A 25,767-nucleotide genomic window follows, 5' to 3' on the forward strand; every position below is an offset into this window, starting at 1 on the left:
CACATGGAGATACTCACTACTTGCCGTCCCGGGTCCACCCGGCCCTGGCGATGTATTCCACCTTCGGGAACAGTGAGTTAAAGGGCTGTACCAGCTCCTTCTCCTGGGCCGAGACAATCTGAAAGGGAAGTGGAATCAGGTCACGTTCCCGCCACCCACGAGCTGCCTAGAGATGGTGCTGGGTGGGGTTGAGTTGGGACCCTCCCCCACAATTCCTGTGTTGGAGTCCTACTGCCCAGGACCTCAGAATGTAATCTCCTTGAAAATAAGGGGCTCACTGATGTAGTGAGTTAAGATGAAGTCATACTAGAGCAGGGTGGGCCCTGATCCAGTGTGACTGGTGTCTTTAAAGAAGGGAGAGGTGTGCACACAGACAAGCACACAGGGATACTGTCGAATGAAGAGACAAAGGGAGAAGATGCCATCTACCAGCCAAGGAGAGAGGCCTGGAACAGATGCTCCCTCCCAGTCTCAGGAGGAACCGGCCTGCCGACACCTACATTTTGGCCTTTTAGCCTCCAGAACTGTGAGATTATACATCTCTGCTGTTTAAGCCATTTCTGTTGTTTAAACTGCTCAATTTGTGCTACTTTGCTATGGTGGCCCTAAGAAACTACTATAGTCACCCAACGGGGGCAGACAGGTCAGGCGAGCCAACCAGGGCACCCCAGCTGGTGTTGAAAGCCAAAGGTTCTGGTGTGGCTGTCTCCATACAGCCAGGTGGCCTTGGAAAAACACAGCCGCCAGACACTGTGGCTTCCTCAAGCCTAAATGGGGCTGGTGTGGCATCTACCCAGGGGAACAAAGGGAGAAAGGAAGGCGGGGACTCCATGCTGGTACTCGAGTGGTGCTAGCCCCCCGTCCGCTGGCCTTGTCCGACTGGCACAACTCACGCCCACCTCAGGACCCCGCACATCTGAGAGGGCCAGAAACTGCTGGAAACAGCCTGGTGGGGGCTTTCACATGGACCCCAGCAGTGCAGCTTATGGCAGATCCGCCTAAAATCTGCCAGAATGTTCCAGTCAAGAGTGCAAAAGAGGTCTGGTGAGGGCTCATCATCCTGAAAACAAAACGCGACCCCCCCAGATTATGAAAATAAGCAGATTTTATCTTACATCTCCCCTGAAATGTTATATGATGTGAGAAGTTACTCTTGCACGAGGACACAAGTGCTTCCTCAGCTTGTCCCAGCTCTTCTCCTCTGTCATGTGGGGTCTTCTCTGGACGCCTGGCGTCCCCTTGGTCAATGGCTCCTCTCTGCCGCACCTTCTTTGGCCAGGGCTCGGCCTGCAAGCTGAACTTCACCAACCCCTCTGTGTCTTGTGGGATACGTAGTTTCCCGAGAGAGCTCACTAGCACTCCGCAATCAAAGCACCCGCAGGGAGGGCAGAGACCCGACAGACCGGGAGGTGTTGGGCTGGGGCAGGAGCCTAGGGGGACGCGGTCACAGATTATTCACTAGTGACTGCTTGGCTTCGGGGTGATGACCGCTTTTGCCACCTGATGCCACCTCATGGATGTGGGATTCCACATGCCACCTCCCTGGGTGAAGAGGACCCCTTGTCCTCGATGTCTAGGAGGTGACTGAGAGAAGGATCCAGAACAATGCCCATCCCACAGCAACTGAGAGGTCCAGTAAAGTGACCTGTGAGGATCTGCCCAAAATGCTGGGATGGGGGAGCTGCCCCGTCCAAGGTCGGGGTCCCTGAGACATCTGTGCCACAGAGTTCTCTGTTCTAGAAGCTTGGACAGAGTGGACTGCTGGTCCTGCAAGTCCCACCCTCCTGTGAGGCTTGAACACACCCTGCCGCTATGCTTGAAGCTCATTCATTGGTGTATCACCTTGAGTCCCACAGCCACCCTGGGAAGCAGGTGAGGCTAGGCTCACCGTGACTCATTTCACAGATGGAGACTTGGGGATGAAGGGATCACCTTTAGCCATGGCCAAGGGCAGCACCTGCCCCACGATGGAGGCAAATGGCCTGCTGGTCCTGCCTGGCTGTCTACCTGGCCCCTCCCTCTTCATCTGGATGCTTGTCTGGGACATACCAGGTTCCCTTACCTTGCCCTGACTGTCAGTCTGGAATTCAGCCAGTTTCAAGGCAATCTTGGGATTCTTGCTGCCTGCAAAAACAAAAGTAAGCTGAGCGCCTGGCAGGTGTCACCCAAGCACTGACAGCAGATGTGTGGGGCTGAGGCTGGTGATGCCCACAGAGAGGCGGCACAGCCAGGGGAGCATGGGGGAAAAGCTGGGTGTCCAAAGGTCTTTCCAAGGTATATCACACTCCCCAGCACAGGTGCAAAGTCTTCCAGGTGGGGACCATCTGACTTTTGGCCTGGACCATATTCTTGATAGTGATGTGACATCTACCGTATTGTTTAAAACATAGGTCAGACCCCATGCTGGGAGCTGGGAGGTGGTGGGGGACACAGACTTGCAGAAGACACTGTCCCTGCCTTTGGAGAGCTTGAGAGCTGGTTGCAAAGACAAGATACATCATAATAAAACCACTGACAGCGCAAAAAGGTTTGGACATCTCGTGCCATGGCAGAGCAGAAAATGCTTATCTTTGTCAGTTAGATCTATGACAAATCTCACCTCCGGCCCATGTGGCTCTAGCACCCCAGACAGGTAACATCTCTGAGCCTTGGTTTTCTCATGTGTCAAATGTTGGGGAAAAGACCAACTTGCTCATTTGTGGTGGGATTGGAAATGTCCCCTGGGAAGCCTCTGTCCAGCAAGCACAGCACAGAGGTACTCACTAAAGTCAGCAATAATGATTCTCTTACTTGCTTCCAAGGAGGCTGTAAACAGCAGGCCGGAAGGCAGAATCTGGCAATTCTTAAATGTCTCTTGAGTTAGTTTAAAATATTTGCTGAGCCAAATAAAACACATGTGCTCTGCAGAGGGACCAAAAAGTAACCGAACAGGACAGGACAAAAGTGAAATGAAGCTGGAGAAATGACCAGGGTGTGACTCGGCACATGGAAAGGTGTTCACCATGGTCCTGTCTGGCTGCGTACTCGGCCAACTACTGGCCAAGTAAGTCCAGCCTGCTTCCTGTTTTTATGCACCTAAAAAGCCTTCTTACATTTTTAAAGGGTAAAAAAAAAAAATCAGAAGAATGATATTTTGTCTAATGGGAAAGTTATATGCAATTCAAATTTGAATCATTTGCAATTCAAATTTCAATAAAGTTTTATTGGCACCCAGCCGTGCCCATTCTCCTATGTGCTGTCTATGGTGGCTTTTGTTGAACAGTTGGAATAGAGACTGTCTGGCCCGCAAAGCCTAAAATATTTGCTCTCTAGCCATTTCCAAAGCCAGTTTGCTGACCTCTGAGCTGCATGATCCTGAGGCCTACATAAGCTGGGAGAGGGGGTGTCCCCCAAAGGGCAGACTCCTGCCTCCCACAGGTGCTCAGTGTGCACATGCACAGCCCAAGGGCGTGGGGGACAGTGCACCTCACCAGTCCTGACTAAGCCCCGCTCACCTGTCCCGAGCATTCCTCTGTCCCAGGTGCCCACCTGTCCCGGGCACTCACCTGTCCTGGGATATCGGTACGAGTCTGTCTTCCTCTCTTCCAGCGCTGGAGAAGGAACATGAATGATTTCTACCTCTGACTCATCGACTTCCTCATATAAGATTCGCAGCGTCCTGAGGCCTTCAGAACCTTGGAGAAGACAGGGGGAGCTGCTGAGGACACTGGGAACTAGTACGGCATCCACCCTACCATCCCCGTCCCCCTTCAGGCCTATGGGGGGTCCCTACTCTGCCATGACTGAGCCTAACGTTGAGAGCATAGGCCTGTAAACTTTTGCTCTGCCATTTGTTCGACCTTAAACCAGTCAGCTATCCTCTCTGGGCCTGTTTCCTTACTTGTAGGATGAAAATGAGAAGAGCTGTTCACAGCATGAAATAGCACAGGAGGTGGCCATCTGGGGCATTATGGGCCAAACTGGGTCCCCCACTAAAACTCATATGTTGAAGTCCTAAATTTGAGTACATCACAATGAGAGTTTGGAGACAGGCCTTTAGAGAGAGAATTAAGGTCAAATGATGTCATTGGGGTGGGCCCTAATTCAGTAGGACTTGTGTCCTTATAAGCAAAGGAAGTAAGGACATAGACATGCACAGCAGGACGGCCATGTGAGGACATGGGGAGAAGACAACATCTACACACCAAGGAGAGAGGCCTCAGGAGAAACCAGCCCTGTCCACACCCTGATCTGAGACTTCCAGCCTCCAGAACGTGAGACAATACATTTCTGTTGTTTATACCACCCAGTCTGTGGTGTTTTGTTATGGAAGCCTGAGCAGACTAATACATGTGGCATGGTCAAAGAAGGACAACAATAAAAATTGTCACGAGAAGTAAACGACCACTGCATGGCAACAGCTGAGAAGGAGCCTGGCCAACCGGACATGTTGACATGGTAGGGACAGAGCCTCCATCCCTTCCTGGCCACCGAGAAGGGCTCTGGACCTGCCGCTCAGTGAGTCGTCTAAGACAGCCAATGGCGGCATCTCCAGAAACATCACAGCATGCTGGAAGACCACGGCCCAGATGAAGGGGAAGGCCACAGTGATCTCTGCAGTTCTGTCTTGGTCCCGTGTCGGCAGGTACCGGCCTGCCTCAGACACCGCTCCACTGTGGCAATGAATCCCTTTTCCTGAGAGCAGCTGGAACCACACGGTGCTGGTGTGTTTCCCATCATGCGATTTTAATGGCTGCCTTCTAAGTGGTAGGTAGTACGGGTTTTCCATTGATATTGGGACCACAGAGTTCTTTTCAAGTCAACTTCGATCAAAGGTGAGGGCCGGCCGGTTAGCTCAGCTGGTAGAGCATAGTGTTGACAACACCAAGGCCCAGGGTCAAGATTCCCGCACCAGCCAGCGGCCAAAAAAATAAAATTTACTTTAAAAGGTAACGATGTAAAGTCACATGGTGAGCCACAGGAGAGGGAGAAGGTGGGTTCTGTGAAGCCTGCGAAGGTGGCCAGGAAGTGACTGATGCTCGGGAAGCTTGGCTTTCCTGCTGACCATGTGCTGCACTGACGCACAGACATGCTAAGGCCTCAGAGCCATCAGCTGGCAGTGGGGACCTGGCTGAGCCTGGAGTGGGGCAAATCTTGGCAGGGGCGCGTGAATACAAAGCGATCTCAATCCCAACCCTGGCACATCCCAGGAAACAACCTCCCAAACCTTCACAGATGGACGCAGCTTGACTGAAGAAGGATGAGGCTAAGACACACACCCCTGCCCTATGGGGACCAAACAGACACAAAGGAACCTGCAGATCTGGCTTCTTTCACCAACTGCAGGCAAAGTCCACCACAACTGAAGATGCCAGTGACCTCAACTCAGTGGCTGCACAGCTAGGAATTTTCTCCATGGCAGGGTCTCCCCCTCAGCACTGTGCATACTGGGGCTGGATCACTCCCTGGGGTGAGGCTGTTCTGGGCACAGCAGGAGTTGAGCAGTGTCACTGGGCTCCACCCACTCCATGCCAGGAGCACCCTCCAGTCATGACAACCACAAATGTGCCCTGACATCACTTGGTGTCCCCTGGGGGGCAGAATCACCCCAGTTGAGACCCATGACATCCTCCCATGTTACCCACATGTTTGTATGAAGATGTTCATCACAGTATTGTTTATAACACCAAAGCAAAACCGAAACCCCAAATGAGATACAACCAAAGGGTCCGTGAATGTGGAACTAGTTAAATAAACATCCATGCGACAGGGACGTCTACAGTCGTTTGAGAAGAGCTCTCTACCGAGCTGATCTACAAAGATCGCAGGGATTATCTTAGGTGAAGGAAGGAAGAAACAGAGAAGTATGGAGACTGAAATTCTGGCGAAGAAAAGCAGCACGGGGAGGAGCATCTTTAAAAAACGAAAAGGGACCTACCTTCCCAAGAAGATGTGGGACACCACCAGTAACCCGTGAAGCGGTCAAATTCTTCCTGAATGACGAAGGTGGCCACCCCCGCAGACTTGGGGTCATCCAGGACATTGGATAGACCTGGAAGGAGAAAGAGAGGGCGCAGGTGAGAGATGACCAGCCTTCTAACAATGAGGTGCACTCCAGGAACTCTTGGGAGAGCACAGAAGGAACCGAGGAACTCAGGGCTGATTCAAAGTAGTGTCTCTCCCTCAGCACTGTGGACATCAGGCCAGGCTGTCATCTGGGCTGAGGCCGTCCTGGGCACTGCAGGTGAGCAGCATCCCTGGCCTCTACCCACTCCATGCCAGGAGCACCCCCCAGGTGCACCAACTAAAAATGTGTCTGGACACCAGGTTTAGAAAGAGGGGACAGGGCTGTGGGATGGGGAAGACAAGGACCCATGGTTTGATGCCATGTCACAGACTTCTGCAGACATCTGAGGAAGGACGGGGTCGCTTCCGTCGAACACTGGAATGAGGTGAATCAAGGAAGCAGGTGAGATTTGAGCTCCACTTGGATGAGGTGGGACGGACAGGTGGTGGTGGGAAGGGGACAAAGAGCCAGAATGCATAAGAAGCTCAGTGCCCCAGCTGGGCTGATTCCCACAGAGGGAAACCACAGCCAGGTAGGGACATGGTGGGACTTGCTGCAAGGCTGGTGGGGGGCAACCTGGTGGGAACAGGGCACAGGAGGATACCTGGCCATGGGGGCGACGCTCTTCTAGAAGCTGGTATGGCGGCTACAACAGCCACCACAGGAAGCAGTGGCCCAGCCTGGCCGCTGCACCACACCGGGGGTGCAGGCTCTGTCTATCTGGGCTCTGGCCATGTCGCTGGCCTTACCTTGGTGGCAGAAGGTCAGACGCCGCTCCTCGCCCGTCTCGATGTTGGCCACCCACAGGTCGCTGTTGTTGATGAAGGAGAAGAAAGCAGGGTCGGCGGGGCAGATTTTGGGGTCCATCCGGGGCCCTGAGCACTGGGTCTTGATTTCCAGCGGCTTCATGGGGGACACCTGAGGACAGAGAGGCCCGGCTCAGGGGGGCAGGTGCCCGCCCGCACTGCTCCGTGCCCTGCTGGGACGGGACTCACCATGAAGCCGTTCTTGCCCCCATCGCGGCAGTGGAAGAGACTGTTGCTGGCCTGGAAGAGGAAGAGGCCACTCTCGCTGTGGAAGTCGTACGACGTGATGCCGAAGACCCCCAGGCGCTTCCGCTCCCTCAGCAGCTCCTCCTCCCGGGAGTAGACCCCGTGCTGGGGCGTGGCCTGAGGACACATGGGACGGGCCACAGCATCAGCAGAGGAGGCCTCGAGCTCTGGGGCTCACCAGGGCAGAAATCCTCCAGTCTAGGCATGCCTCGGGGAAATGTGACTTTGGCCATGCCAGAGAGAACTCTCTGTGCTGAGCAGAACAGGCAGCCACACCCTCCCAACTCAGTGGCCTAAGAGGGGGCAGCGAGGGTGGACAGCAGGACTGGCTGACCGTCTGAGGCAGTGGTGGGGAAGGATTGCCAGGGCCCACCTGAAGCCTCCTCCCTTCCTGAGCCCTTCGCCCACCAAATCTCTGCAAGGCAGACAGGGCTGCTGGGGTGGCAGTCCCCGCAGCACTGAGTGCTCTCTCCTGGTTCCCAGTGCACATCCCCTACTCTCCCACCCTGTTCACCACCCCTTCCTACCAAGAGCACTCAATCTAAACCCACCCAACACCAAATACCCACATAGATGCTCCCCGACTTATGATGGGGTGACATCCCGATGTTGACCAAAGCAAATGTATAATTAACATATCTCTGATAACCAGGTATTAGACAACAGGGACAAAGAAAAATAATATTGTTACAAAGGACCAATGATGGTACCTCTCCACTGCAAATTATGAGAATGTGCGCTTTCTGAAAATGGACATGGGAAAAGTGGTTTTACAGGACATTGATCAAGTAAAAACGTGGTTGGTTTCATTAAAGGCAGAGGATATAAACTCTGGTATGTCTGACTCAATGGAACAGTATGGCTTTGCAGAAAGCCTTCTAGATTAGCTAGATTGATTTACACACAGCATATTTGAATTCTTCCTAGATTGTGTATTATCTGCATAAAGTACTTTTTTTTTTTTTTTGCAGCTGGCCTGTACAGGGATCTGAACCCACAATCTTGGTGTTGAAAGGCTGTGCTCTAACCAACTGAGCTAACCAGCTAGCCTGCAGAAGGTAATTTTTATATAAAACTTCTCAAAGAAGGGTCAGCTCTGTGGCTCACTCGGGAGAGTGTGGCACTGATAGCGCCAAGGCTGCGGGTTCAGATCCTATATAGGGATGGCTGGTTAGCTCACTGGCTGAGCATGGTGCAGACAACACCAAGCCAAGGGTTACGATCCCCTTAACGGTTAAAAAAAAAAAATTCTCAAAGAAAATGAATGATATATATTAAAAAAAAATCATAAGTTGAAAATATTGCAAGTCAAAAATGCATTGAATACACCTAACCTACTAACACCCTAGCCTAGCCTACCTTAAATGTGCTCAGAACAGTTACATTACCCTACAGTTGGGCAAAATCATCCAACACAAAGCCTATTTTATAATAAAGTGATGAATATCTCATGTAATTTATGAAATACTGTACTGAGAGTGAAAACAGAATAACTGTATGGGTACTCAAAGTACAGTTTCTACCGAATGCATAGAGATTTTACACCATCAATAAGTTAAAAATCATAAGTTGAACATCTTCAATCGGACCACAGTAAATCCAGTGCAAATTTAAGACAACCTGATGACCCAAATGCCCTGCCCTTGGAGTTCAGGCAGGTAAATGCTAGTGCAAAGCACACAGATGTAGGAGAATTCTGAGGACCATGTGGACACAGGGAGAGAAACGAAGGAAAACAAATGCATTTTTAAAAAGCAGAACTGGGAGCCTGCCAGTTAGCTCACTCAGTAAAGCGCAGGGCTGATAACACCAAGGTTCAGGGTTCGGATCCCCGTATGGGAAAGCCACCAAAAAAAACCAAACCTATGTGAAAAGCAGAACTGAAAGCAAGAATTTCCCCTTGCTGTGAGGAATGCTACATATACGTAAACCCAAGTTTGTCAGCGTGGGGGCTAACTGGGACAGGCACAAGTGAACCAGAAGCACAGAAGAGAAACACAGAGCACATCACTCTCCTTGCCACCCAGTACTGTCCTATAACAATCAGAAAGAAACAAGGACACGCCCACGCAAAAGCCACTCTCCACATCACCCACACGCTCCTCCCCAGAGGGCAGGGCCTTTGGGTGACATTAATTATTAGCCAGTCTCCATAAAAGGCCTAGACCCAAGTTAATCCCAAATCTTCAGTGATACAGTTGAAAGGCAGAGATGCTCCTGATAAGCGTTCTTATCACAAACCTAGCCTGAGGCTCAAGTACATCCTGGGGAGGCAGAGGGCAAGGTTTGCATGAACACAGCAGCAGGTGAGCCCCGTGGGAGGTAGTGACAAGAGGAGCCCTGTGCCTACCTCCTCACCCCCAAGGGGGCCCAGGCACTGCCAGGTGCAGCTCACCTGGAAATGATCCAGCATCTGCTTCCAGGACAGGAGCAGCAGAGCCTCCTTCCGGACCTTCTTGGGAATCTCGGAGTAGAGGAGGGAGTTCTCTCGACTGCCATAAGGCATCCCTAGGGGCAGAACAGGAGAAAACCTAGAATGGGGACCTTGCCCAGGATGGAGAGGGTCTCACCCATGTTTCTGGCTCCCTGTGGCTGGGCCCAGCTGGTTCCCTCTGCTTCTGAGTCATTATGCCAGGCCGCTGGAGGCACACCCCTGCCCAAAAAGCCACATCACTGATAGGGTCTCCCCACTCTAAGTTATGTGTGCTGAATACTGCGGCCTCAATTACTGAAAAAATAGCGCACAGGAGAACAAAAAAAGGTCGCTTGGAGATACCCAAATCTCAAAAGGCTCTCAAAGGTCCTTTTTTACCAAAGGTTTTTGCAAAGGCCAAGAATTAAATCAATCTAGGTTTAGAGTAAGGGCAGAACTTACAAAAAGGAATAAGGAAAATCTTTATCCAGGGTTTCTCAACCTTGCCACTAATGACGTTTGGGCCAGGTCATTCTCTGGGGTGGGGCCGTCCTGGGCACTGAGGGTGCTGAGCAGCATCCCTGGCCTCCACCCACTCCGTGCCAGGAGCTCCCCCAGTCGTGACAACCACAAATGTCCCCAGACATTGCTCAGTGTCCCCTTGGGGGGGGCAGGATCACCCCCAAGTGAGACACCCTGGGTTAGGGATTCCACTGATCCCCAAGAGACTCTGCGTCCCATAATCACCGGCCCTGCTGAAATCCTAGGAGGCTGCACACATTTAAATCCACACCCTGAGTGGGGAGGAAGAGAGGAGGTGAGGCCCAGAAGCTGGGGTCACCCTGGTTCATCCCATCTGCCCCATCAGGGGTTTATTCTGGTGTATGGTATGAACAGGGATCAGACTCAATGTTTTTCCAAATAATTAACACATGGACTCACAGCTGACATTGGGGCCAGATCACTCTCTGTGGTGGGGTCATCCTGGGCACTGAGGGTGCTGAGCAGCATCCCTGTCCTCCACCCACTCCATGCCAGGAGCACCCGCCAGTCTTGACAACCACAGATGTCTCCAGACATTGCCCAGTATTCCCTGGAGTCGGGGGAGCATGATCACCTCTGACTGGGAACTGCTGATTTAATCTAACCTTCCTAAAAAGTGAGGTATGGCAGCAGCTGCCAAACGGGTTCCGTGTGGATGAGGCGAGATACAAAATGGAAAAGCCTGAGCACAATGCACGTGTCGCTCGGTAAGCTGCGGTGTTCACATATTCACGTCCCTGGAGCTGGCATGGGTCTCACTGCTGAAGGTGGTATTGTGTCCTTAGTGGCAGATAAAATAATGGTGTAACTTCCAACTGGGAGTGTCTTAGATTCAACCTGTGACGGTACTGTCGTTATTAGTAAATTAAAAGGAAGGAGCAGAATGACTATTTCTGGAAACTTCAGTTTCCCCCTCTCTGTGCAACAAGGTTGGGGAACCAGGACAGGGCTCCCCCAAGTGTTGAACAATCCAGCAACATGAATGTGACATGGCTAAAATGAATCTCGGACAGCTCAAGTGCCTCTTTGTTCCTCTTTTAATCCTGAGTTTCTCCAGGAGGAAGACTTGGTTTGGTGCCGCCCTCTGCCTTGTGCTCACTTGCTTTTAAGCCTGAGAAAACAGGCAGGCCCCAAGCTCAGCGCCTCCTGGGGTAGAGCTTAATAGATAATATCTGAACCATTTATATTTATTGTTATACGTAGCTTCTTGTTATGGCAAGAGATGCAGGTTTTCCACAGATGATAACGTGTGCTCTTGAAGCAGTTAGTAACAGAAGAGTGTGTTTAAGGAAAAATATTAGATTGACAGGTTTTCTTTTAAAGAGGATTTATGAAAAATGCAAAGTTAATTTAGACATGTGCAGGTGGGAAAAATCACATGTTGAGGTGAAGAGCCCCAGTGCCAGAAACACAGCTTGATCTCTAAGGATCCTTAAACTGCAGAGGTCCAACTCTCTCATTCCCTGCTAGAGGCAGACACGACTCTGTCCCATCCAGGCCACCCACTGGGCCTTCCTCCTCCCCACGGTCAGAAGTAGGGATGAGAATCACATGGTGTGGGATTCCATTCATGTGAAATGCCCAGAACAGGCGAACAGATTCAGGAGACAGGAAATAGATTTGTGTTTGCCAGGGGTTGGGGGAGGGGAATGTGGAGTGACTGCTAACGAGCACGAGGTCTCTTTCTGGGGTGATGAGAATGTTCTGGAACTAGACAGCAGTAATGGTTGCACAACACCGTGACTATGCTAAAGGCCATAAGTTGTACACCTTTAAAAGTATGAAATTATGGAATGTAAATTAAATCTGAATTTTTTTTAAAAAAGTGCTGTGGGCAATGGGGAAGGCGGAGAGGGGGCAGGCAGCTGTTTTCTGGCAGCAACCTGTGCTCTGGGACAGTCCCTGTTCACAGGGACTCTGGAAGAGCCAGAGCCTTCCAAACAGGAAGTCAAAGGCATAGCCTTGCCAAGGCCATCAGGGCCACCTCCCCTCCCCAGCTGATTAATAAGTGATCTCACCAAAATGCCCAAGCCAGCACATTCCCTGGACATGGTGCTGTTGGCACCAGTGACATTAATGACTGGCATTTGAGGCAAGGGGCGAAGCTGGCCAATGACAGCCACAAGTTTCGGCTGCCACTGTCCCTCCCTGACTTTCTTACCAGCTCTGCCCCCCATATGCACTCACTGCCAACCGTCACCTGCCCTCTCGCCACAGGCATGGCAGGTGACCCAGGCCTGCGCAAATACCATGTCTAGTCACCATGCACTGTGGCCTTGGTGGCCGGCCTCACAGGGGCATGTGCCCCAAGCTGGGCCAGGGCTCTCTCCCGGATCATGACTGGAGACACAAGGAGACAAGAGTTTTCACTTTCCCTTCTCAGCGGGTCTCAGAGCTCGGCACAGGGTAGGACAGCTGAGCCCTGGGGCCTACGCTGTGTCCAGCCCTTCCCAGCAGCAGGAATTCCCTCCACTGCTCCAACTGGTCACTTGGTTCTAAAAGAGCCTTCCTGGAGGACCTCAGTGATCAGCTCCACGTGTCCCAAACGGCAAGCCTGGTGCCCGCCAAGGACACAGAGGTCCCCAGGGGGAGCCGAGGGGACAGGTGGCACACCTGGAGCGGCAGGCTGGGCCTTGCCCTTGGAGTCCACTGGGTGCTAGCATTAGCCCAGGTGCCAGGCTCACGCCAAGATGTGTTTATAAAGACCTAGGAGCTACAGGGAGGCCGGTCTGAGAACTTGGACGTGAAGTGAGGTCGAAGCTGCCCTGATAGTGTTAAGTGACAAAGACTGGACCAGCAAAGTGCAAAAGACATCACCCTCGAGAAGACAGTGCAGTTCTAGTACATTCTGGGGTCTCTGTCAAGTCCACACTGTCTGGAGCTGCCCCTCACCCACCAGGGAGGGTCCTCAGCAGCTTCCTGTGTCCCGCAAGGACCTGCCCATCCCAGCCTACTGGACGATGTGATCTATGCTGAGCCAATCCAATGGCTTCTCCTGGAAATTTGGAGAAAGCCTGTCTGTCTGCTATTGGCTGGAACCTGACATGTGGAACCCTGGGAGCTGTGGGAGTGCTGTGGGGGCCAGGTGGGAGTGATGTGGAGTGGACCCATGAATACAGATGTGCACAGAGCAGGCCTGGGTTCTGGAAGGTTCCCAGTTCCCAGGTGCTGCTCCCTGATGTCCAGTGGACTTTCTACCCCTGGGTTCTGTGAGATGCCCCTATATCTTTACCACAAGCTGCCCTTTGCGGCTCAAACTGGCTAGGAGGGTTTCTGCACCTATTAGCAGCTCTGTGGAGGATGTACAGTGGCCCCTAAAGAGAGATGTCCACATCCTGGGGCCTGGATGTGAATGTTACTTTGTACAGTAAAACAGGACTTTGCAGCTGTGATTACATTAAAGCTTGAGCTAGGAGATTATCCTGGATTACCCAGGTGGGAGCAATGTCATCACGTGTCCTTACAAAAGGGAAGCATGAGGAAATTTCAGACACAGGAGGTGACCATGTGACTGCAAGAGCAGAGATTAGAGTGATGCAGCCACAAGCCAAGGAATGCCGGCAGCCACCAGAAGCTGGAAGAGGAAGGGAACTGATCCTCCCCTGCAGCCTCCAAAGAAGCGTGGACCTGCTGACACCTTGGTTTTGGTGAAACTGATTTCAGACTTCTGGCCTCCACAACTGTAATAGAATACATTTCTGTTGTTTTAAGCTACTAAACTGATGTTCACTGGTACAACAGCAGCCACAGGAAATTCACACAAGTGCCCCAACCAGGATGGCAACCCAAACATGAGCAAGTAATCCAAGACTGTGCTGACACAGGGGTTGGGGGGGGGGCCACAGGAAATAGAGGAAGACGCTGGCCCACTACGGTCCTCATCTGGGATCCTTTCAGTCCTCACAGCCAAGCTCTCTCTGGGGTAAATGACCCTTGAAGCATTTCCAGTCCAAACGTCTCCAAGATTGGAGTTGGCAAACATTTTTCTGCAAAGAGCCCGACAGTAAATATTTTTGGCTTTGTGGGCCATAGGATCTGCCCCAGCTACCTGCTGCTACAGCTTGAAAGCAGCCAAAGACGATACACACACGAATGGGCACCAGTAACACTTGATTCCTAAAGACAGATGGCCCTTGCTTGCGACCCCTGCTCTGGATCATTCCTCTTTTATAACTCTGTGTTTGCCAAACCATCTCATTTCCAAAGAGGCTTGTCTGTGACAAGGGAGTGCATCGACTGCAGGAAGGGGGCAGCCACCTGGAGTCCATCTCAGTCATTTCCATTAGCATGCAGTCAGCCTCAGGCAGAGGATGACATTCATTCATTCATTCATTCATTCATTCAAATATTGATTGAGGACCTAAGCACGCGTAGGCACTGTCTCAGGGGCTGGGGATACAACAGAGAGCCATTTGGACAAGATTCTGCCCTGGAGAGTAATTCTAGTGCTTTCCTACTCCGTGGACAGTGGTTCTCAACTGGGGGCGAGTCTGTGCAGTATCTGGGGACATCTGTGGTTGTCACAACTGGGGGTGCTCCTGGCATGGAGTGGAGACCAGGGATGCTGCTCAGCACCTGCAGGCCTACAGAGAAGGCTTGGCCTTGGATGTGGAGCATGCCAAAGTTGAGAAACCCTGCCTTACTTAGGTCAATGGCATTCAAAGGAACAGTCTCGACTGACTCCTATGGGGCACCCTCCTCCAGCTCTGTAAGACCTGTCGGTAAGTAGGGCACATCCACTTGCTTAATAGATATTTACTGTCCACCTAGTGGGCGCCAGGCCTGGTCTGGCTGCTGGGGCTACTGGACTACATGAGGCCTGACCCGTGCCCGAAGGTTCTCATGGTCCAGTAGGGGATACAAACCCATAAATGACCACAGACATGTAAGAGTGCTGCTCCCCAGGCACAAGCCCAGGGAGGAGGCGATCAGCCATGACCATGTTTATCCAGGCATCTGGAGCAGGGGACGCAATGTGTTAGCCCACACTGACATGGTTACACAGTCAAGGCACCTTTCTTTGAGCCTCGGGGTCCTTCTTAACACATCACTATGCTGCAAGCTCCTGCTGGAGTTACAACTCCCGTTGGGGATCTTTAAGCCCAGTCCTGGTTTTCACGAGCCCCACCCAGCCCAGACCAGGTGGCTAGGAAGTGACTCAGGGGGTGAGCCCAGCTGACTGGTACTGGAAACAATCTCTGGGCTCAGAGCCACCTGGCCAGCCCTGACCCACGGTGCCCAGCAACACAGATGGACGGGACTGCCCTCTGCTCAGCTCACTGGCACCACTGACCCTCCCAGGGGCCCCGTCCTCCTCCCCTTCAGGCCTGGCCCAGGTTGTCTGTGTAATAGGTACCATCTGGGGGTGGCACGGCCTTGTAGACAGTGTGCCAAGCACCCACCTAAGTGGACCTTCACAGTACCAAGACCGTTGGCCTCTGAAGAACAGAGGACTCAAGTCACAGCTGTCCCAGAAACCGCCCTGGCCAAGGGCAGCCCGGGGGGGCCCGGCTCACCTAGGTAGTAGAGGCGGTGGGAGTGGGGGCCGGACTCATCCGTCTTCTGCACAAACTGGAAGTCGTGGGGAGCTTTGTTGACTATGAGGCCCGAGTACTTGCGGCTGCCGTGAATGATGCTGCGGAGCCCGTCCCATGAGTGCTTCGGCACCTGGAAACGGGCGGCCGGGTCCTCCATGGGTGCCACATCGTCCCGGTCAGTTGTTGGCGTCCCAGTGGCCATCCTCTCCGCCCCCTCAGAATTCAGCGAGAAGCTACAAGGAGGGAGGGACAGGGCAGGGGGACGATGAGAAGGGAGGACCGTTTTCCCCGGCAGGCTGCCCCCTTCATTGGACACTTAGATTCTTCCCAAGGAGCTCCACCCCCCTGTGAGCTTCCCTGCCCCCGGAAACAGTTCTCCAACCGTTCCACTTCTCTCCATGCCACCGACACTTCTAAGATCAAAACCGCTGTCACCTGTCCGCAAATCACCAAAACCTGCTCCCACCCGGACTTCTCAAAGCCGCTGCAAATCTGATCCCGTCACTTAAAACCCTTCCTGGTTTTCCACAGCCCCTGGGATAAAATCCAGCCCACGTCCTGGCCTCCAAGGCTGTTGTCTGACCCCTGCTGATCTCACCCCCTTCATCACTGTGCCTCGCTGAACCCGTCTTCTCTCAGCGCTTCAAACAGGGCAGACTCCTTCCCACCCCGGGGCCTTTGCACACACCATCCCTCCTGCCTGGGACACCTTTTCCCTCTGTGCTTGACTAACTTCTGATTAGATCTCAGTGTAAATATTTGGCAGGTCCTCAGAAACCTTCCATGGCCGTCCGCACTGAAGCTGGTCTCTCGGGTTATCTTTCACATGAACCTCTCTTGCTAAGCCGCTGGAAGACGTGTGGAACACAGGCCCCAATGCAAGGCATTAGAAGCCAACCTCGCATCTGCGCCCCGGCTCGCCGTCCAGTGGGGAAACTCTTGTGCCTCACTGGAAGAGCTCAGGGCACCGGGAAAATATCCGTTGGGAATGTCAAGAATCCAGGTGAGAGGGTGAATGTGCACCTCTAGCTCCCAAAGGGCATCCCACTCTATTCTCCCACTCAGGATGGGATGCTCCAGGTCTGTGGAGCAGCCACCGGGAGCGGTGGCTGCTGCTGTGTGACAGCCCCCTCCCTCCCTCCTCTGCCACCCTTGCTGCTCAGCACACTTCTTGACCAAACTGGACTGGCCAGGTAAATATTTGTTTGGAGGAAATCTAAACAGGACTGCAGTGACCCAGCTCTGGAAGAGCCAGAGCAGTCTGGAGAGGATGGACCCGGGGCCAACCTCGCCTCCCTCTGCAGGCACCGAGTGACTGGTGGGCCCTGCCAGGCACTCCCAGCCAGGCCGGGACCGCCGTCCTCCCGGGTTGACGGTTCTATTTGTGGGAGCCCATGCTCCCTTGCACAAGCAGGGACTGAAGCCACTGCTCCACCCACAGGGCAGAGCAGCACGATTTAAGGGTTTTAGAGAATTCGAGGGCAGAGTGGGGTGGTCCCCCTCGACTCCGGTGTGTTCCAATTCCCAGAACACTTTGCCCCTTGCCAACAAGAGACCCCACAGAGCGACCACCATCAGAGAAATGACCTCAGCCTGCTTTGAGAGGGAAGCGGAAAAAGATACAAGGATGTCACCGAGAGCCTTTGAAAAATCAGGCCCGGGGAATGTCATCTCACTTGGACATGACAGGTGGGGAAACTGAGGCTGGGAGGGTGGAGGGGCTCACTCCCAATCAGAGCCGAGTGAGAAAAAGGGGTTCGGTGGAGGCGGCCTGGCTCCCAGCCTCCCACTATGGTGCTCCATGACAAGCCCTGGCCAAGTGCAGATGCCAGGGGACTAGCAGGAAAGGTCCTGCTGCAGCCCAGGGAGTATCCTACGACCCGAGAAGGCGAGCATCATAGGACACTGCAGGCGGGGGGCATAAGGAGAGGCCTCCTCGGCAGAGGGAAACTCAAAGCCTACAGGGAAAATGGTCCCTTGGAAAGGTGCCTTCTGAGCACCACCACTGCAGGCTGATGTCCAGAGGTCCCTTTCCTCTGGAAAGCTGGCTGGTGCAGGAATCCAAACCCTTGACCTTGGAGTTATAACACTGAGCTCTAACCAACTGAACTTACCAGCCAGCCCCCAGAGTTCCCTTTCCAACTTGATCGCTGGCAGTGAGAGGGAGAATGATTCTTCCCCCTTGGTCCTACTTGATCTGGGTGGGGTTTGGGGGCACAGTGAGTGCGTGTCCCACCTTCCAGGCGGGAACAGCATGGTGAGGACCAGAGACTATCGGTGAAGTCCAGAAACTGTTGACACTTGATGGTCCTCAGGTTAAACAAACCAAACCCAGAGAGGAGGACATGCTTGCTGAGTGTCACATGCAGGACGTCCTGACCCGTTGCAGAGCTGCCATGGGAGGTATTAGGCAAGAGCCGGGACCTGACTGGCTGGGCGCCCAAGAACCCACAGGGCCCCAAGTGTGGCTGGCAACGAGCCCAGAAAACTGAGCCAGGGGAACTCCTCAGACCGGCTTAAGTGGCCCCCTCCAAAATTGTGCCACCCCAATTCAAGCCTTGCTCACAGTAGGAAAAAAATCGTGACCTCCAGAATGCCCCAAAGGATCCTATAAGCTCAGAGCTTGGCAGAAGCACTTACAAAATCATGTGGCTTACTTCCACAGCAAAGAACAATAAAAATCATCTTGCCTCCGATCACTGCAGATAGCCCAAGAAGCCAAAATACGATCCAGGAGATGAGAAATGAAATGAAACATCAGGAGAAACTTCTAGGAATCTTCCAGATTTGGAGAATCCTCTAGATTGCGCTCCCAGACAGGCTGACACTTGGTGCTAGAGCCTGGCCCTCCACTAGCCTCTCTCCTACTCAGAGGCAAAGCCTGGACTGGCAGAGAGAGGCTGGCGAAGGGACAGGTGAACAACGTGTGGCCTTTACATAGCAAGTCAGCGTGACGGGCTTTCCTCCGCCCAGTGCCGACCTGTGCTGTGGTTTGCGAGTCAAGAGTTTACACAGCTGGGGAGATGAAAGAGGATTCCACGCCACTTAATTTGGGTCCACCTACATTTTCCTTCTCCCAATCAGCAGGACGCCTTCACAGCCTGCAACACCTCCCGCACACAGCTCCAGACCTCAAGGCTGGGTCGCACTTCTATGATCTCTGTTTGCACTGGTGCTTCAGGGATGGGGACCAGCTGCCCTGCGGGCGTCCGCCAGAGACCCAGGGGGTACCAGTGATAATGGCAGCTTATGGAAGCCAAAAAGGATCCGTAGATGCTCAACACTTAGAGAATTCAGGCAAAGTGGAGTGAAAAAGCAGAAAAAGGGGTGGACACCGAGCAAGTGCTGGACAAGGGGGTGTGTTGCAGTGGCGAGGATCGGGGGTCCTACTGTGATCCAGAAAGGGGAAGAGTCTCAAAGGGGACTTCAGGTGGCTGGCCCAGCCCAGAGCCATGTCCCTGCAAGTGGGGACTGGCAGGGAAACAGCATGCTACCCTCTGTCCTGCAGGGGCTGCCCGGGTCTTGGGTTTTTACAGCCAATATTTACAGTCAGTCAGCAGCCTGCGACCACCCGGGACCTCACGCACGTGCAGCACGAAAAGGGAGGATGATGCCCATTGGTAACAGACCCCATATGCCCACTTGACACTGGGACTATCCGTTTTCAAAGCCTGTGTCTGCAGAAATCACAGCACTTTACATCCCCCCTGTCTCCCCAAACCTGTTCTTCTATTCCCTTCCTGCCTCTCTAAGGGTATTAGAAAACTGATACTGAGATGGGATCACTCGGTTGAGGAATTCCTCCGACCTTTTCATCTTGTGCCAGGCCCTGAGATATGGGATTTCCCAGGTGCCCTGGGTCTTACAGGTACAATCACGTTCAATCCACGCTGTAACCTTAAGAGGTGAGTTCTGTGATCATCCCTGTTTTGGGGACAGGAAAATGAATGGCCTGTCCTACATCTGGTGAGGATGGGGAGCGGAGCCCAAGTCTGCTGGACTCCAAAACCCACGTCCTTACCACCAGGCCCGTGGTTCTTACCTGGGGATGAATCTGCCCCCCAGCAGACACTTGTCAATGTTTAAAGACATTTGTGGTTGTCACAATTTGGAGAGGGGGTGCTCCTGGCATGGAGTGGATGCAGGTCAGGGACGCTGCTCAGCACCTGCAGTGCCCAGAAAGGACCCACCAGAGAGTGATCTGGCCCTGATGACCACAGGGTCAAGGGGACAGACTCTGCACCAGGCCATGCTGCCTCGTCACACGAAAGAACCAGAGCTGAGCATTGGGGAAATGCAGTGGAGAAGGCAAGAAGGTGCCTCCCAGACCTAAGCCTCTACTGGAAATTCTAGAACTTTCCTACATCCCCACCGATGAGGACTCCTGAGGCCTGCCCTTACCTTCTCCAACTTCCTGTGTTCTCCTTGTCCAGGCGCAACTTCTTGACCTTCCGCATTAACCGCTTGGCTGACCTCGGGAGTCTGGGGTGCCTGGGGAGAGACCACAGGGCTGCAGCTCCCAGGACCACGTCTCCCTACAGCCCCCCAAGCCTGTGGGGCACAACCCAGTGCCAAAGGTGTTCTGCTGAGGTGGTGGCTTCAGGCCCTGCCCTGAAAGGTGCGAGAGTTGCAGGCATTTGCCAGAAACCAGCATCTTTCTCGCTGGGCGATTCTCTCAAGGTACCAAGTCCCTGGGAGTTTCAAATGACTGCAGGGATGCCATCTGAGGGACACTTGCTAGAAACAGAATAATCTCAAATTCCTCATTGTGCCCTTGCCCTCTCCCCTGCCCTTGACCATGACCCCCAACCACACTGGCGTCCTTACTCTTCCCTAAACACACCGGCTCATCCCCCCCTTGTGGCTTTTGCACTGGCCAGTCCCTCTGCCTGGGACACCATTTCCCTGCTTTCTGGAAGACTTGCAGCTTCTTATCCTTCGGGTCCCAAATCATCTCTTCAGAGGTCTTTCCTGAGCACCCAATCCAAAGCTGCTATCTTGAGCCCCCTTCCCCTGGCGCCCATCACAATAGTTCTCCTTGTCCAGGCACAACTTCTTGACCTTCCACATTAACCGCGTGACTGACCTCAGGAGTGGGGGGCGCCTGGAGAGAGACCACAAGGCTGCAGTTCCCGGGAGCACGTCTGGAGAAATAATTCTAGTGCTCCCTACCCTTGGTTCTCAACTGGGGAGATTCTGCTTCCCTGGGACACTGGGCAACATCTGCGACACTTTTGGATGTCATGAACGGGGTGGGGAGTGAGTAGAGGCCAAGGACACTGCTCAGCAGCCCACAGTGCCCCGGATGGCCCCACCACAGAGAAGGATCCAGCCTCACATGTCCACAGTGCTGAGGCAGAGGGACCCTGTGTTCATATTTGGAAAAAAAAATTGAGTTCAATCCCTGTTCACACTGGACACCAGAATAAACTCCCAGTGGGGCAGACGGTACAAACCAGGGTGACCCCAGCTTCTGGGACTCACCTCTTCTCTCCCTCCCCACTCAGTGTGTGGATTTAAATGTGTGCAGCCTCCTAGGACATCAGCAGGGAAGATGACTATGGGACACAGTCTCTTGGGGGTCCATGGAATCCCCTAACCCAGGGGGTCTTACCCCAGAGGCCACTTTTGGTTTTAACGACTGGGAGGGTGGGGGACGCATGTGATTGGTGGAGGTCTGGGATGCTGCTCAACACCCCACAACGGACAAGACAGTCCCAGACTGCAAAGAATGACCCAGCCTCAAACATCCCCAGTGCCAAGGCTGAGAGACCTTGCTCTGGGTGAACAAACTCTCTTCACTGAACGTCAGCTCCACGGTGGCGGACTCACATCCATCCTGTCCCCATGTATCCCGAGCCCAAAACTGTGCCTAGCACACAGGAAGCTCTCAATAAACAATTTTGATGGGATGAACAAGTCACTGTCTTCTCTTGAATGCTATCTAAAGTCAAAAGGACCCTGGATTTCGTCAGTGCCCAACCACGTTCTCAGATAAGCCAGGCCCCACGATGGGCAGGTGCCCAGATGTGTAAAGAAAGAGAAAGCAGCACCTGGGCACAAGGGCAGATCATAACAGAAGAGGTGAAGTAAATCATCACCATGAAGACGTACTGGCTTCACTTTCAGTCCAGTGGTGAAAAGTTTGTGCTCAAATGCTAGGGACATGGGTTCAAATCCCGGTTCCATCACTTCTGGGCTGTGTGAGCTTCGGAAAGCCACTTAACCTTCCTGTGCCTCTATTTTCCCAGCTATAAAATGGGACTATAGTACCTATGCCTGGGGCTATTGTGGGGATTAAATGAGATCGCACATGTAGAGCTTTTATGATATGACGCCTGACATGGCACAAACTAAATGACATCTAATACTGTCAACTAAACAAGTTATTTAAAATCACACCAAGGGAAGAACTGAACTAAAGTCCCTTTCAGAGCCAGAACCCTTCACTGACTGAGTGCCAGTCCGTGTGTTAGGGAGGTGTGTGTGTTGAGGGATGCAGGCACACCTCTGCCAAATCCAGCTGGAATCAGCACTCTCCACTTTTCCCCAGGAGCCTTCCCAAGGTTCTTACCAGGGGCAGCAGGTGGGGGACGCTGGATAGAAATAAAAAGCTGCAGCCACTACACTGAGTCCGAGCCAACCATCTCTGAGGGCGGTGACCCCAAGGCAATAGAAAAACATTTCCTGCCAACCTCTACTCCAGAGCAGGCAAAGGAATCCCACCAGCCCGCACCCCAGCCTTCCTGGCTGCCCAACTCCAAGATAACCAACCTTCTAGAGGGTCCAGAGAGCCTCCATTCCAGCTGCAGGCACGGGACACAGACCTTGAGAGAATAAACGTGTTGTTAGCGCAGTGGGTTAATGGAGGGGCTGGCTAGGCACTTGCTCTCCTTCCACTTGGGAATCACAGCCTGTCTGGTCTAATTCTCTCTACCTGCCTAGATTCTAGCCACGCCTCACAGCCCTGCAGCACTGTCTGCATGCTCCAGACTGCACCTGGGAGAGAAGCCATCCCAGGGGGCCCTATTTCCCCAGGGCCCAGTCAGGGCACACAGGAACTGATGACTGGAGTTCACACCTCCAGGGCTTTAGTCACAGATCCTTGAGAGCAGATTCGTTCCTGCCACTGAGGCAAGTGACTTCCTCTCAGTTCCCAGGGGGAGACAGGGGTGGGGGCAAAGAGAATGGATCACTTCTGATGGCTCAGTTGCAGCACTGCTGAGGAAGTGTCAGGGCTGGCCTAAGACCATGTGGGGAAAAGGTGGGTGGCTGGACAGGCCTGGAAGGGGAGGGTGAGGGAAGGGGCTGGAGCCCGTGCACGAGTGGGCTGAGGATGAGGACTGGGTGGGGGGAGAGAACATGCGCCCCAGGGTGAGGGGCCAGGACACAGGGTAGGGAGGTGATCTCTGCCCTCACACAGGGTTTGCATGGGGAGGGGGAGAAGGTCGAGATCTCCAGAGCCTGCACGGAAGCGGAGACGGTGACACGGTCTGTAGCAGAGAGGGCGTTCTCGGGCGCGGCCACCCCTGGAAGGGGCCAGAGCCAGGTGGGGACGGAGCCAGGTGGGTTGGGAAGCAATGGGGCGGGTGGAGAAAGGCTGAGAAGTGGCCCTGCCAGCGGAGGGATCGGGGCTGGGGTGTGAGGGGCACCTGGGGAGGAAGGGAAACCGAGGCAGGGGACTGGAGGGACCCAGAGACCGGTCCGCGGTGGGGCCGGGTCGGGACTAGGCGGGGCGGGTCCACGGCGGGTTCCGGGTCGCGGCCGAGGCGGGACGGGGCGCGCGGGCGCTGCTCACCGGGGCGCGGGGCGGCGGCCGGGCTGGGCAGGGCGTCCCGGGGCCGGCGGCGCCTCACGCTCGCGGCTCCATGCCCGGGACTGCGACCTCGGAAGTGGCAGGCGCGGGGGAAGACAGCGGCCGCGGACACGGGGAACCCGCCGGTTCAGGACCCTTTGACCCGGAAGTTGAGCTGCCCAGGCGGCGGCCTGGGATTGGACACCGCCAGGCCGGAACCAAGGCGCCTGCTACGCCCTGGTGAGGGGGGGACGGACCGTGTGGAACGGCCCGCGGGCGACGTCTTCCGGTGGGGGGGACGGACTCTAGACACCCCCGTGTAACTTGGTATCACCCAGCCGAGCCACTGACCCTTCTATTAATGGACTTTGTAGAGATCGTGCTTCGGCAGGCGTTGGTGGTATAGTGGTTAGCATAGCTGCCTTCCAAGCAGTTGACCCGGGTTCGATTCCCGGCCAACGCAAGCAAGTTGGTGTTTTTTCCTTCCCGTCATTCATTTTAAAATTTCTAGTCAACTCATCAAACCAAAGTTTTTATTACTTTGAAATCACTTTTAAAATTCCATGAAAACTCCCAAAAGCCGGGGGAAGGGGGAGGAAGTTGAATCTGATTACTTTTCCTGCTAAATTGAAATAATGTTAAGTATTTTTATCCCTATGACAAAAGGAAACACAAACTTGTTCCCGCCCGGGATCGAACCGGGGACCTTTCGCGTGTGAGGCGAACGTGATAACCGCTACACTACGGAAACCGCCGGAGGGGCCGCCTTCTTTGCGCTTTTATATATATACATGCAAGGTTACAGCGATGGCTACATTGTAACTCCTGCTGGCAACATGGGTTGGTTGTGGTCAGCCGAGATGACTTGGGGTGTTCCTGAGTACCTGTCACTCTGCTTGATGCAGCGGAACTTTAAAGAAGGAAATGATAAAAGAAAAATCCAATAAGCACCGCCCCCCAAGACACACACACACACACACACACACACACACACACACACCTTTGACTTTATTCACTACACACCTCCTATGAAAACAATCCAAGACGAAAATAATTCACAGGCCCATTCTGAAGCCAAACCAGCCTTTCATTGATTTTTCCAATGGACAGAATCTATATTTAAAATAGCACCTAAGTTTTTACAGATGTTCACCATTTTGCTTTAGCTCAAACCACTCTCTAAAAGAACTTTCTGAAGTGTGTGTGTGTGTGTGTGTGTGCGCGTGTGCGTGTGTGCGCGTGTGCGTGTGTGTATGCGTGTGTGCGTGTGTGCACGTGCGCGTGTGTGCGTGTGTGTATGTGTGCGTGTGTGTATGCGTGTGTGCGCGTGTGCGTGTGCGCGCGTGTGCGTGTGTGTGCGCGTGTGCGTATGTGTGTGTGTGCGTGTGCGCGTGTGCGCGTCTGTGTGTGTGTGTGCGTGTGCGCGTGTGTGTGCGCGTGTGCGTGTGTGTGTGCGCGTGTGCGTGTGTGTGTGTGCGCGCGTGTGCGTGTGTGTGTGCGCGTGTGCGTGTGTGCGTGTGTGCGCGTGTGCGCGCGCGTGTGTGTGTGCGTGTGTGCGTGTGTGCATGTGTGTGTGCGCGTGTGCGCGTCTGCGTGTGTGTGTATGTGTGTGTGCGCGTGTGCGCGTCTGCGTGTGCGCGTATGTGTGTGTGCGTGTGCGCGTGTGCGTGTGTGCGTCTGTGTGTGTGTGCGCGCGTGTGCGTGTGCGTGTGCGCGTGTGCGCGCGTGCGCGCGTGTGCGCGCGTGTGTGCGTGTGTGCGTGTGTGCGTGTGCGTGTGTGTCTGTGTGTTTGCACTCCAGATGCAGGAAATTTGAAAGTGAAACAAAATCAAAAACGAAAAATAAGCCAAACGCAGAAATAAGATAATTACATGGCTTTTCATCTCATCATCTGGGACTAACTTGTTAGTATTTTAGACTAGTCTTTTTTTTTTTTCTTTTCTTTTCTTTTTGTAAAGACACAGTAGAAGGGGAAAGGGTTAATAGCAAGAATTTAGGGCCAGCCTGCTGCAAAATCTACTTTTTCCCCTCAGGACTGAGATTAGGGTGGAATGAGGCACTGGACCCCAGTGCAAAAAATTAAGGGGAGACCAAAAAACTCAATAATCAAGATAAATAGTATTTTCATGCATTATCCTACAAAAAGAAATGTATGGCAAAATACCCCATAATGAACAAATTGTCAAAAATTTAAATTGAGACAGGTTTGACAGGGCCTTGTGGGGCCATATTGGAGTCCGAGGTAAGAGCAAAAATCTGTGCCCCTCTCTACCTGTTTTTATGTACTTTTTAAAAATCATTTTAACCATTTTTTACTTTTAAAAGTTTTTTTTTTTTTTCTTTCTGGTAGATGGTTAGTTAGTTCAGCTGGTTAGAGAGCA

General features: G+C 53.2%; 1 protein-coding gene and 2 non-coding genes across 4 annotated transcripts in view; 1 reads left to right on the forward strand and 2 right to left on the reverse strand.

The window, feature by feature from the left end:
- Positions 1-23,539, reverse strand: part of DPP9 (dipeptidyl peptidase 9) — a 44,131-nt gene extending 20,592 nt beyond the window's left edge. For both annotated transcript variants that reach the window (XM_063109539.1, XM_063109540.1), the window contains exons 1-11: positions 23,390-23,539; positions 22,366-22,418; positions 19,993-20,082; positions 15,571-15,824; positions 9,494-9,606; positions 7,042-7,215; positions 6,796-6,964; positions 5,918-6,031; positions 3,546-3,674; positions 2,063-2,124; positions 18-118 (exon numbers count right to left, since the gene is read on the reverse strand). In XM_063109539.1, coding sequence (XP_062965609.1) covers positions 18-118; positions 2,063-2,124; positions 3,546-3,674; positions 5,918-6,031; positions 6,796-6,964; positions 7,042-7,215; positions 9,494-9,606; positions 15,571-15,824; positions 19,993-20,048 — 1,172 coding nt within the window. In that variant the 5' untranslated portion in view covers positions 20,049-20,082; positions 22,366-22,418; positions 23,390-23,539. The remainder of the gene's footprint in view (positions 1-17; positions 119-2,062; positions 2,125-3,545; positions 3,675-5,917; positions 6,032-6,795; positions 6,965-7,041; positions 7,216-9,493; positions 9,607-15,570; positions 15,825-19,992; positions 20,083-22,365; positions 22,419-23,389) is intronic.
- Positions 23,540-23,777: 238 nt separating this feature from the next.
- TRNAG-UCC (transfer RNA glycine (anticodon UCC)) lies at positions 23,778-23,849 on the forward strand. The gene has a single exon. It is a non-coding gene; the product is annotated as a tRNA-Gly (tRNA).
- Positions 23,850-24,064: 215 nt separating this feature from the next.
- On the reverse strand, positions 24,065-24,137 carry TRNAV-CAC (transfer RNA valine (anticodon CAC)). The gene has a single exon. It is a non-coding gene; the product is annotated as a tRNA-Val (tRNA).
- Between the last annotated feature and the right edge of the window lie 1,630 nt (positions 24,138-25,767).

The sequence above is a fragment of the Cynocephalus volans genome, chromosome 10 (assembly GCF_027409185.1).
Source record: "Cynocephalus volans isolate mCynVol1 chromosome 10, mCynVol1.pri, whole genome shotgun sequence".
Taxonomy (NCBI): domain Eukaryota; kingdom Metazoa; phylum Chordata; class Mammalia; order Dermoptera; family Cynocephalidae; genus Cynocephalus; species Cynocephalus volans.